At 38.6% G+C, this 13,114-nt stretch overlaps 1 protein-coding gene across 2 annotated transcripts in view; it reads left to right on the forward strand.

Moving 5' to 3' along the window:
- Positions 1 to 7,743, forward strand: part of LOC137625408 (UDP-glucosyltransferase 2-like) — a 30,284-nt gene extending 22,541 nt beyond the window's left edge. For both annotated transcript variants that reach the window (XM_068356306.1, XM_068356307.1), the window contains 4 exons: positions 5,302 to 5,400; positions 6,209 to 6,338; positions 6,574 to 6,793; positions 7,263 to 7,743. In XM_068356306.1, coding sequence (XP_068212407.1) covers positions 5,302 to 5,400; positions 6,209 to 6,338; positions 6,574 to 6,793; positions 7,263 to 7,563 — 750 coding nt within the window. In that variant the 3' untranslated portion in view covers positions 7,564 to 7,743. The remainder of the gene's footprint in view (positions 1 to 5,301; positions 5,401 to 6,208; positions 6,339 to 6,573; positions 6,794 to 7,262) is intronic.
- The last annotated feature ends 5,371 nt before the right edge of the window (positions 7,744 to 13,114 follow it).

A 13,114-nucleotide genomic window follows, 5' to 3' on the forward strand; every position in this document is an offset into this window, starting at 1 on the left:
TGGCTCCTCTTGTCTCATTGACGGGCAGTTCAGTGACCTTGAGGTGTCTTCTGTTCCTTATGGACGGACGCCCACTACCATCTAGTCTCACGACGTACTGTCTATGAGGTCGTTGCTCGACTATGATTCCCAGCCTGTCCCAGGCCTTGGTCATCTGGTTCTGAATCCTAACGTGAGTGCCTGGCTGTAAGGGCGTTAGCCTCCTGTCACTGCCGCTTTCGATTATCTTCTCATTTTTCTCTGCTACTTGAAGTTCTCTTTTTCTAATGGATTTTCTCCAATGTTGGTCTATCATATAGTTGAGTTTCGCAGTCGGTACACCATCCCGTAACTGTCTCCCAGTTGCCAGTTGCGCCGGAGATTTATTTATACCTCTTAAAGGCGTGTTCAGGTATTGTAGCATGGCCAATGATACCTTGTCGTTATCGAGGCTTCCAGTCCCACTGATACTTGTTCTAATTATCCTTTTCGCGGACTTAACCGCGGCCTCGGCTCTCCCATTTGACTGCGGATAGTGGGCCGATGATAAGCGTATGTCAACTCTCCATCTCCTGTAGAAGGTCATCATCTCTTCACTCACCAGGTTGGTGCCGCCGTCGGTAGACAATTGTTCGGGTGCTCCCCATCGAGTGAAGTAATGCCTAAGTTTTGTCATGACCTTTGCAGACGAGGTGCCATTGGGGAAGTGGGCTATTTCTAGCCAGCCTGTAAGCCTGTCACAATATGCCATATACATGCGTCCTTCGAGCTGAAACAGGTCCATGACAGTCTGTTGGAACGGATACTCTGGGGCAGGGGTCATTTTCATGACTTCGGCAGGAAGTGATGGTGCGTGGGCATCGCACGATGTACATCGTGAACGCTGATGCTGGAGGTCACCCTCGATGCCTGGCCAATAGACCGAATGTCTCGCTCTCCTCAACATTGTATCTAGGCCTTGATGTCCAGCATGGAGGTTGGCGGTTATCTGGTGACGGAGCCCTTCGGGAATGACAAGGCGGATGCAGTTGTCGTTGAAACAGTATGTGACCAGGTTACCAGATATAGAGAGACGTTCTCTGATACCGTAGAAGGGCCTCAAACATGCAATTTCTTGAGATTTCTTCGGGTTCCAATCCCCTGCATTCACTCGAGCGACTAGCAGCTGATATGCTGGGTCGTCAAGGGCTGCCTCTTCAACAGTTTTCTCGTCTATAGTGCACTGCTCCTGTAGGTTTTCTGCGATTGCTGACACCATGGCAATCGATAATTCTTCGTTGAAGCTCGCATCCTGTCCATCTGGCGTCGTCCTCAGGGTAGGAAAACGAGAGAGAAAGTCAGCAGCATGATTTCTCTTGCCTGGTAGATATTTAACGTTGAAATTATACAATAATGTTTTCTCCTTTAATCTAAACAGTCTGGGGTTGGTAATGTCGCCGAGACTCCTATTGCCTAGTAACTTGACTAAGGGGCGGTGGTCCGTGACAATGGTTAAGTTCGGGCAGCCCAATAAGAACAACCTTGCCTTTTTTAAGCACCAAGCCACTGCAAGGGCTTCCCCCTCCACAGCTGCATACCCAGACTCGGCGGGTGTGAGGAACCGACTGCCGCAAAGTGCTATTCTCCAACCATCTCTACAACAGAAGGGGGTTTCGACGGAGGTGCAACTGCAATATTGTTGGAGAATGACGAAGCCCACCCCCTCCTTACTCCAGTCAGTGACTGCAACAGTCGGCCGCAGCTTATCGTAGTAGGTGAGGCCGTCCTTGGCCAACTTGCAGACGATGTCTTGCACTTGACGAAACTTTTCCTGAAGGTACTCATCCCAATAAACCTGTTTGCCCGAGGGCTTCTTCAGCAGGTCTCTAAAGTGGGTCATGATGGGCGCCGTTGTCAGGAAGGGGGCCAGCTGATTGACAAAACCATACCATGACCTGATGTCGGATATTGTGGGCTTTTGGGGCATAGAAAAACGTTTTATGGCAGATAAATAATCTTCTGAAGGCTTGTAGGAGTCCCAACCGACGTCGAATCCGACAAATTCCACTTCTTTCTTGCAAAACTTGAATTTTTCTGGTTTCAAAGTGATGCCCTTGTATGCACAGACAGTAAGGAAGTCGTACACATGCCAAAAGGCGCTTTCTACGCTCGAATCGTACAGAAGTGTATCGTCCACACACTTAAACTTCCTGGGTACTTCTTCAATGGCATCATCGAAACGGCGTGTATATGCGTCGGAGGCAGAACAATGTCCCATTGGTGTCCTTCGGTATTGGTACCTACCCCAAGGTGTAATGAACGTGGTTAGGGGTATGCTCTCCTTGTCCAGTTCTACCTGGTGAAATCCCCAATAGGCGTCGGCCACAGTCTTGAATGAGCAAAGGGGAATGCTGGATACCATATCGAAGGGCGTAGGGGTATGGTGCGTCTCCCTTCTACAACTTGCATTAAGTTTTTGGTAGTCGACCGTACGTCTGGGTTGCCCCGTTTTCTTTGCCACGACCACCATACGTGAACACCATTCCGTGGGCTCTCCAGGGGGAGCTCTTTGTAGGACCCCTCTCTTGACGTCCTCCTCCAACTGGGCTTTCACCTCCTTTTCCCAGTGCTTAGGTACCGACGCAGGTGTGTGGCATGCGTAAGGAACTGCGTCAGGTAATAAGTGAATACGGTGGGGTTCCCCATCCATTACCGGGAGGGGTTCTCTCTCGGTGTTGAAAGTCGTACTTGAAAAATGGGCTAATAACCAGTTTTCTAATCTGGCAATATTCTCCTCACTAGGGGGAAACGGAATAGCCGACGGTCTCACGGGTTGATCAGTTGCTTCCGTTAATGTAAGGGTTGTACTAGCTGCTGCGGGGGCAGAGTCCGTGAAGGGAGCGTGGTTAGGAAACGTTTCTGGCACAAGACCAAGTTTCTTGCAAGCATCCAGGGATAAATAAAAATCAATGGAGGACTTTACGAAGTATACTTCCTGAGTTGTATGCCTCCCCTTGTATTCTATGGTGCAAGAGGTTGAACCTAAACACTTCAGATGCAGGTTGGCGAAGTCTCGCAATCCTCCCTTTAACCTCAGCTTAGCTGGTTTTATGTTCAACATCGCAAGAATAGCGGGTCCTGCAACACAAACCTGGGCACCAGTGTCCGGCACCGCTCGGACGCAGGACCACTCTCCCAAGTTGGCCAAGCATATATCAACACGAATAGTGGGTTGTGGGGAGGGCCCATTCCGCAACCTTGCCTCTGCCGCCACGACTACTGCAATCACTGCACCTGCTATGTCCGACTCCTCGGCCAGACCACTAACGTTATTCCTGATACTCCGCCCTCTGCAACACTTCTTCAGGTGACCGGTTTTACCGCACCCGTAACATGTCGTTCTTCTTGCAGGACATGAAGAATACCCAGGGCTATGACGAGTACCACAATTACCACAAAGACGCAATTGTACTTTTACAGAGGTACTCCTGTCACACTTAGCAAGGGCAGCTGCCACCTCCACCTCGTGTTCCTCCTCGAACCCACCGAGAGCAGCCGCTCTAGGGGAGCTGCTAAGCCATGCCCTATTACGAAGGGCGTCGTCACGGGCGCCCTCGAATGCACTGCACATGACTCTAAGGGAATCGATATCACGGATATTATTGCACGATTGAAACACTTGCCTTTTGAGCACTTTATCACTTAGGCCTACCATGAGCTTGCGCAAAAGCATATATTCGGATAAATCATGATTACAATTAGGGCATGAGAATGCACAATCAGTAGCCTTTTGCGTACACTTGATAAAATAATCATTAAAGGACTCACTAGGCTCTTGGGCCAAATCAAAAAACTCGAGCCACTGCACCGCTTGGTTAGAAGCTTTCACTACCATTTGCTTAACCGCATTAAATGCCCCTTCAGTAGACAGGGCACTCCACTGGGCGTCAGTATACCTAGAATCGAGGGCACGTTGCAATATCGGAACACAATGAAGCCTTATATGGTGAACTGCCTCGATAGGCTTCAACTTACACAGTTGCAACCAACACTCCATTGACCGTTTCCAAGACCTGAAGGCTGCAGGGGACACCTCAGCCTCGCACTTTTCCGGAGCTGCAGACGAAGGGATCCTTGGTTGGGGGACGTTGGTACCCCGGAGTGACAACGCTGTTATCTCGGCCTGAAGATTCTGGATGGCTTGTTGCTGGGTTTGCAGCACTTGGTGAGCCTGCAACACGGAAGCCGGCGACATCCTGACGCCGGTTCCAAAGGTTCCTGTTCTTGCAATCCTGCCCCTAGGGGATGCAAAAGAGGGTCGTCTCGATGGTGGTGCCATGCTGTGCCACGGTTATTACAGTAGGTCCTCTTAATATCCTACTCACTGCGCCATGTTAGATCTTAAACTAGGCAGGATCAAGAAATGACAGTCAGCGTTGTTTCTTATCTTCATTGCAACTGACGCTGCTGCATCATGCACAGCGGAAGGAAATACAGATAGCCCGTGACGTACACAATGACGTCACTTATGTGGGCGGAGCTTAGGCGCTGCAAGCAGCCTTATCTTACACTGATCTTACAAGAATTAATGCATATTTGTGGTGGAAATTCGGACTGAAGGGTCTTCGAAAGTGTATGAATATACAAAATGTCAGTGACCAGTAATCTTATGAAGATTTAATAAATAAATAGTAAAATAGACCATAGGAAGCTGAGGTTATGTTAAGCCATACTTTGGAATTCGCCTCTTGTAGTCCCTGTTCACTTTTTTTTTCATCTAATCACTTTTCTTTTAGATATGGAAAGTTTAGTTATGTTCTGATTGTTAGGCTAACCCATAATAAGGAAAATTAGTTTTTCGATTCACCCTCTAGTTTATTGTATCATATTTATCATTATCATTATCATCGCCTACGCCTATTGACGCAAAGGGCTCGGTTAGATATCGCCATTCACCTCTATCTTCGGTTTTTTAATCAATACTTCTCCATTCATCATCCCCTAATTTACGCTTCATACTCCTCAGCCATATAGACCTAGGTCTTCCAACTCTTCTAGTGCCTTGTGGAGCCCTTTTAAAAGTTTGGTGAACTAATCTCTCTTGTGGATGCTAAATGCATGCCCAAACCCTCTCCATGTACCCCTCATCATAATCTCATCCACATATGGCACTCGGGTAATCTCTCTTTTAGTTTCATTTCTAATCCTGTCCTGCCATTTTACTCCCAATATCCTTCGGAGGGTTTTGTTCTCAAATTTACAAAGTCTGTTGGATATTGTTTCATTGTCATACCCCGACTCCTGTTCATATTGTAACACTTTTAATTCTTTCTTTTGTTGCAGGATCTTGAGGAGTTCTTTGAAGCCTCAGGTGATGCGGGTGTCATATACTTCAGCTTAGGAAGCATTGTACGAGGCAAGGATATGCCATCCGTGTACAAGGTAAAAGCTATAGTCATGTATGACTTCTCAAAGACATAAATACAAGTGTAAATTGATCCTCAGGGATGTGCAAGAATACACAAGCAAATGCATAGTAAAATAGTAATATTGTTGAACTTTTGGGGTATTTACTCAATTCAAAAATAGCATTTTATTCAGATGTTTAAGAAAGGTCCTTTAACGGGTTTATCATTGTTGAAAAATTCTTTCTTCAATGGCAAACACAGTAGACTGGACCCTAAAAGAGCCAATATTTTCAAAATCAACTTCATACCTTTTTTTATCTAAATCTGTAATATTTAATTAAAAGTCATTGTTGAGAAATGCGGAATTATGATTATAATGCAAGCTTTCTATTTTCCATAATTATCTTTTTCATTATTATTATTATTATTATTATTATTATTATTATTATTATTATTATTATTATTATTATTATTATTATTATTATTATTAGCTAGGCTACAATCCTATCTGGAAAATCAGGATTTTATAAGGTCCAAGTGTTTAAACAAGGAAAATGACCCAGTGAGGAATGGAAATAAGAAAACAGGTAGAATAGAAGGTCTAAGTGCACCATCAAGCAAGAGAACTCTAACCTAAGACAGTAGAAGATCATAGTACAGAGGCTATGGCACTACCCAAAACTAAAGAACAATAGTTTGATTTAGGAGTCTCAACCCAGAAGAGCTGCTTACCCTAGCTAAAAAGACTCTTCTTAACATTCTGTAAAGTGATTAAGACTCAAGCAGAGATTTGGAGGTTAGTTGATCCAGATTGAGTCACTTATTTAATTCTTTGTGTCCAGGTTATGTTTCTGGAGGCTTTTAGAAGACTTCCACAGAGAGTTGTCTGGAAATACGAAGGCGATGATCTTGTTAACGATCTTCCTACTAATGTCATCATTAAGAAATGGTTGCCCCAGCAAGATATTCTTGGTAAGATGACATCCTCAACAATTGAGTTTCAAGAAAAGAAATAAAAAAAATTTACAACTACAGTTTTTTTTATACTTATAAAAGTAGAACAATTGGAAATTTAATCATCTTGTTTTATAAGTTATATAGCTTCGAAATACTTGCAAGTTGGTTGTAATGTAAAATTCAAATGGAACTGAGCAACACCAAGTAAAAATGAAACCCTTATTAACAAAAAACTCAATGTCTCTTGCAGGTCATCCCAAAACGCGCCTCTTCATATCCCACTGCGGAAACCTGGGCACTCAGGAGGCTAAGTACCATGGCGTGCCAGTACTGGCTGTCCCAGTGGCCTTTGACCAGTCGAGGAACGCAGCCCGCATGGCCAGGAAAGGTTTTGGGCTGGTGCTCAACTGGGAGGACATGTCCGCCGACGCAATATTTGACGCTGTCCAGACTCTACTCACTGATCCATCGTGAGTTTCGGAATCTTTTGTCATACTTATGATCTTATTTTTGATGTACAGATGAGAAAGTAAACAATATTTTGTTGATTATACTTCATCAGGGTATGAAAATGAAATTATTTAAGAATTTGTTACAGAATGTTCTCCTGCTCTTGTATGCTGTTTCTGTATTGTATGATGCTCTCTTAACATGTACGCATAATAGCTTGAGGGATTCTACTAACATGAAGCGAGTTGAGATCAAATAGTGAATGCCATTTGAGCTACTGAGGCATTAACTGTTTGCCATCTTCTCTTGAGAATTTGTTACAGAGCGCTGCCCTATACATGCATCCTCTGTCTGTACTGTAATTACGCTCTCTTAACATGAATACCTTTTAGTGTGAGGGATTCTTTTAAAGTGAAGCAGGTTGAGAGGGTTGGTGAATGCCATTTTAGTTACTGGGGCATTATGCGGAGCTATTTTCTATCTTTGCAGGTACGCCACAAGAATAAAACAGGTTTCAGAGGCCATAAAAGACCAGAAGGAGACCCCAGCGGAGAGAGCAGTCTGGTGGATTGAATACGTCATCAGGGCCCACGCACGGAACTCTTCTTCCCTTGAGTATGCGGGAAAGAGGCTTTATTTTCTCCAGTACATAATGATGGATGTTATTGTATTCTGGGTTGCAGTTTTAATACTATGGACGGTGGCCTTTTATTACATCTGTAAATGTGTTTACAGTTGCTGTATTGGCGGCAGAAGGGAGAAGATTGAAAAGAAGAAGAAAGTCGCCTGAGAATACAAATAAAGAAAGCCTTGATCAATCATCAAGTTTTCTATCTCACTCAAATTTTTTTACTAATACTTTGCATCGACCTTTACCTATATTTTGTTCTTTATATTCCATCTGAATGTCCATGCTACTAGTTTTAAAGCTAAAACATAAAAATAAACGTAAAAATCCCTAGACAAACCAACTGGTTTTCTTTAAAACTCTACAGGAAAAAATATTGAATGCAAGGTGTTAGGCCTATGTATTTATATCTAAATACCCTGAAGAAAATCAAATGAAAAGGCTTAAGAATTTGAAGTACTAAATTACATTTTTGTAATTTATGATCAGTGTCACATTGTGTAGGCTATTAATAATAATAGATGATGAGAGGCGGTGAATTAGACGATTTTTACATTGTAAGAGGATTTATTGTCGAAGTTAATTTTCACAATAAAAATGAGCATAAATCTTCTTCAAAGCCAGTTTTGAAACTTGGGAATACATAACAGAAGAAATACAAGTTTTTCGCTGACTTTCAAATGATTTGATCAGTTCAGTACAATAGTAATTAACTTGTAAATAATAGACACACACAGAGAGAGCAGACACTCGGGAGACAGTTATATGATTATGACAACTAAAAAGAAGTTATTGGACGTCTTGTGGCCTATCGACGCCCGCCATGGTTGAGGTAGGCTTACCATGGCAGGTAGGCCTATTGAGGGTTGCCCACTCACTCCTCAGACTTGAACGTAACTGGTCTTTGACTGCCCTACTCTGGGCTTCCCAAATATTCTTATTTCCCCTACATTGCTGGGGGGTCTGAGGGCTTGTCTCGCCTAGGGCTCGGCCAGACCAAGCGCGTTGAACGGCGAGGTTAGCGGCAAGAGGTTCCAGCTGAGAATTGAAACCTTAGGTATCTTATGTAGGTGACCAGATAGGAGGGGCGCGGCTTCCCATGCCTCCTATCTGGCCACCTACATAAGATACCTAAGGTTTCAATTCTCAGCTGGAACCTCTTGCCGCTAACCTCCCCGCTAGCCGCGCTTGGTCTGGCCGGGCCCCTAGGGATAGCAGTGGCAGGTGATGCAACCGCACCAGACTGATTCTCACTCCACGTCCCCTCTCCCTGTTGACATGGAAATAGATTCAATACACGTGTGCATTGGTCAGAAAATACCAAACAGTGAGGAAAGCGGCTCGAACTGCTTCCCACACTACCCATGGTTCGGGGAGACGAGGTCATAGGTCAGCAACAGCCGCCCTACGTCCTACGACTTAAAGTAACCCCATTGTTATTGTTATTTTCACTTTAATTTTCCTACATGTGACAATACCCCCTCCGCCAGACTCAAGACACGTCCTGAGCCTTATAAAACAAGTAGTAACTTTCAAGAAAATTAACAAAACAAAGTCCCACTGAAAAATTACTCTACTCTAAAGAAAGTCTCCACGATCCTTGGGAAACCTTGTTCACCTCCAAGGGTGAACAAGACTTATATTAAAAATCCATATGTAATAATTAACACATTCCACAGTAAATGGAAACTGAAAAATTATCAATAAAAATGAAACTCACATTTCAAACTTAGTTAAATGCTCATTTTCAATTAACACATGTCAAAAATAATAAAGGAAAATAAAAAAAGATTATTCAACACTCAACACTACACATGTCTGTATTTATGATATATGTACTTTATATATGTACATGTATGAATACTACATAATTTATTAAGGAAACATATCATAGAGGACAGTGACTGCAAAATATTATTTACAACTGATGCAACAGAAAGTAACCCTCATACTTTAAAATAATCAACTTGTCAAAATCCTATACTGTCCATTAGTGAATGCAGTCATCGTACAAAGATACTGAATGCCCTCATATTGTGTCAAGCCTACACTCTGGCTCATTCATTAGACTCAGACTGAAAGAGATTTAAGATAGAGTCCTGATAAACACAAATACACTACAGTCGTTATATTCGTAACCCAAAATGATAATTGCGAGCAAAAAAAAAAAAAAAAAAAAAAAAAAAAAAACTTGAATTACTTAAAAGAAAATTTTCACAAAAAAATAAAACTCTTGAATTACATAGTAGATAATTTTCACAAAAAAAAAAAAAAAAAACTCCTAGGTAAATCTACACATGTGCACATATCCTTAACATTCACTCTCCATAGATACTTTCGTATCCCTTGGGTATAACGGAATCCACTACAGTCATTATCAAATAATGACAACGATAGTTATTAAGTATGGCCATAATGTGCAAAGAAATCGCAAGAAAAGAACATCACCATCAAACATCATTAATCATAATGAAATAGTATCTAATATCTTCAAACATAATGAAAATTTATCTAGTATCTTTAAACATAATGAAACATTATTCAATATCTTTAAATATAATGAAAAATTATCTAATATCTTTAAATATAATGAAACATTATTCAATATCTTTCAACATAATGAAACATTATTCAATATCTTTAAACATAATGAAACATTATCTAGTATCTTTAAATATAATGAAACATTAGCTAATATCTTCAAACATAATGAAACATTATTCAATATCTTTAAACATAATGAAACATTATTCAATATCTTTAAACATAATGAAACATTATCTAATATCTTTAAATATAATGAAACATTAGCTAATATCTTCAAACATAATGAAACATTATTCAATATCTTTAAACATAATGAAACATTATTCAATATCTTTAAACATAATGAAACATTATCTAATATCTTTAAATATAATGAAACATTAGCTAATATCTTCAAACATAATGAAACATTATTCAATATCTTTAAACATAATGAAACATTAGCTAATATCTTCAAACATGATGAAACATCATCTAGTATCTTTAAATATAATGAAACATTATTCAATATCTTCAAACATAATGAAACATTATTCAATATCTTCAAACATAATGAAACATTATTCAATATCTTCAAACATAATGAAACATTATTCAATATCTTTAAACATAATGAAACATTATCTAATATCTTTAGATATAATGAAACATTATTCAATATCTTCAAACATAATAAAACATTATTCAATATCTTTAAACATAATGAAACATTATTCAATATCTTTAAATATAATGAAACATTATTCAATATCTTTAAATATAATGAAACATTATCTAATATCTTTAAATATAATGAAACATTATTCAATATCTTTAAACATAATGAAACATTATCTAATATCTTTAGATATAATGAAACATTATTCAATATCTTCAAACATAATAAAACATTATTCAATATCTTTAAACATAATGAAACATTATTCAATATCTTTAAATATAATGAAACATTATTCAATATCTTTAAATATAATGAAACATTATCTAATATCTTTAAATATAATGAAACATTATTCAATATCTTCAAACATAATGAAACATTATTCAATATCTTCAAACATAATGAAACATTATTCAATATCTTCAAACATAATGAAACATTATTCAATATCTTTAAACATAATGAAACATTATCTAATATCTTTAGATATAATGAAACATTATTCAATATCTTCAAACATAATAAAACATTATTCAATATCTTTAAACATAATGAAACATTATTCAATATCTTTAAATATAATGAAACATTATTCAATATCTTTAAACATAATGAAACATTATTCAATATCTTTAAATATAATGAAACATTATTCAGTATCTTCAAACATAGTGAAACATTATTCAATATCTTCAAACATAATGAAACATTATTCAATATCTTCAAACATAATGAAACATTATTCAATATCTTCAAACATAATGAAACATTATTCAATATCTTTAAACATAATGAAACATTATCTAATATCTTTAAATATAATGAAACATTATTCAATATCTTCAAACACAATGAAACATTATTCAATATCTTTAAACATAATGAAACATTATTCAATATATTTAAATATAATGAAACATTATTCAATATCTTCAAACAAAATGAAACATTATTCAATATCTTCAAACATAATGAAACATTATTCAATATCTTCAAACATAATGAAACATTATTCAATATCTTCAAACATAATGAAACATTATACAATATCTTCAAACATAATGAAACATTATTCAATATCTTCAAACAGGTGCATTGTAACTGGATGCTCATCATCATCAAACATTTAACCAACTGTATCGTACTAATAAAAAGTATCATAATCAAACAAAACTCTATTCCTCCATTACAACTACTCATTTGGGCACCAGCCACCCGTTGAGATACTACCACTAGAGAGTTACGGCATCTTTTGACTAGCCAGACGGTAATACATTGGATCCTTCTCTCTGGTTACGGTTCATTTTATCTTTGCCTACACATACACCGAATAGTCTGGTCTATTCTTTACATATTCTCCTCTGTCCTCATACACCTGACAACACAGATTACCAAACAATTCGTCTTCACCCAAGGTTAACTACTGCACTGTCACTGTTCAATGGCTACTTCCCTCTTGGTAAGGGTAGAAGAGACTCTTTAGTTATGGTAAGCAGCTCTTCTAGGAGAAGGACACTCCAAAATCAAACCATTGTTCTCTAGTCTTGGATAGTGCCATAACCTCTGTACCATGGCCTTCCACTGTCTTGGGTTAGAGTTCTCTTGCTTGAGGGTACATTCGGGCATAATATTCTATTTTATTTCTATTTCTCTTTTTTTTTTAAAGCTTATATAAAAATATATTTAGTTTGATGTTGTTACTGTTCTTAAAAGATTTTATTTTTCCTCTTTTCCTTTCCTCATAAGGCTATTTTCGCTGTTGGGGTCCCTGGGCTTATAGCATCCTGATTTTCCAACTAGGGTTGTAGCTTAGCAAATAATAATAATAATGATAATAATAAAAATAATGATAATAATAATAATAATAATAACTAATCAAGAAAAGAATATTGTAACTGAAACTTTAATCACTAGCAAAGAACTAATTCTTTCTTACTTAATTTTCCACAGAGCTGTCTCACAAAGTTCATACACAATCAGATATAAAGAAATAATTTATCGTTTGGTCATTCCCATCTTTTTTCTTTTATTCTGCGAATGTATTGCTCTCTCTCTCTCTCTCTCTCTCTCTCTCTCTCTCTCTCTCTCTCTCTCTCTCTCTCTCTCTCTCTCTCTCTCTCTCTCTCTCTCCAAACACTTACGCAAGCCAATTCAGCTGCCTCTCATCTTGCCCCAATCATCAAAATCTTTCGCAAAGGATGGCGTTTCCCATGCTAGGTTCTACCTTCTTTCATTCATCACTCGACGTTTTCATAATCCTTACACAATCTCGTACATTACTTAGCGAGTACAGAACTTATAACTAAACACATCAGAAAAAAAAAAAAACTTAAAAAAGATACCATGCAAAGAAAACGAACTGAAACTGAAAACGAAAACGATTTGAACTCAAAACCTTGATATTACGTCCTTGAATTATACACAAAACAAGGCATTACGATACAAACGAACTATGTAAAAGAAAAAAAAAAGAGACGATAACGTCGTACACACATTAATTAAGGA

The sequence above is a fragment of the Palaemon carinicauda genome, chromosome 32 (genome assembly GCF_036898095.1).
Source record: "Palaemon carinicauda isolate YSFRI2023 chromosome 32, ASM3689809v2, whole genome shotgun sequence".
Classification (NCBI taxonomy): domain Eukaryota; kingdom Metazoa; phylum Arthropoda; class Malacostraca; order Decapoda; family Palaemonidae; genus Palaemon; species Palaemon carinicauda.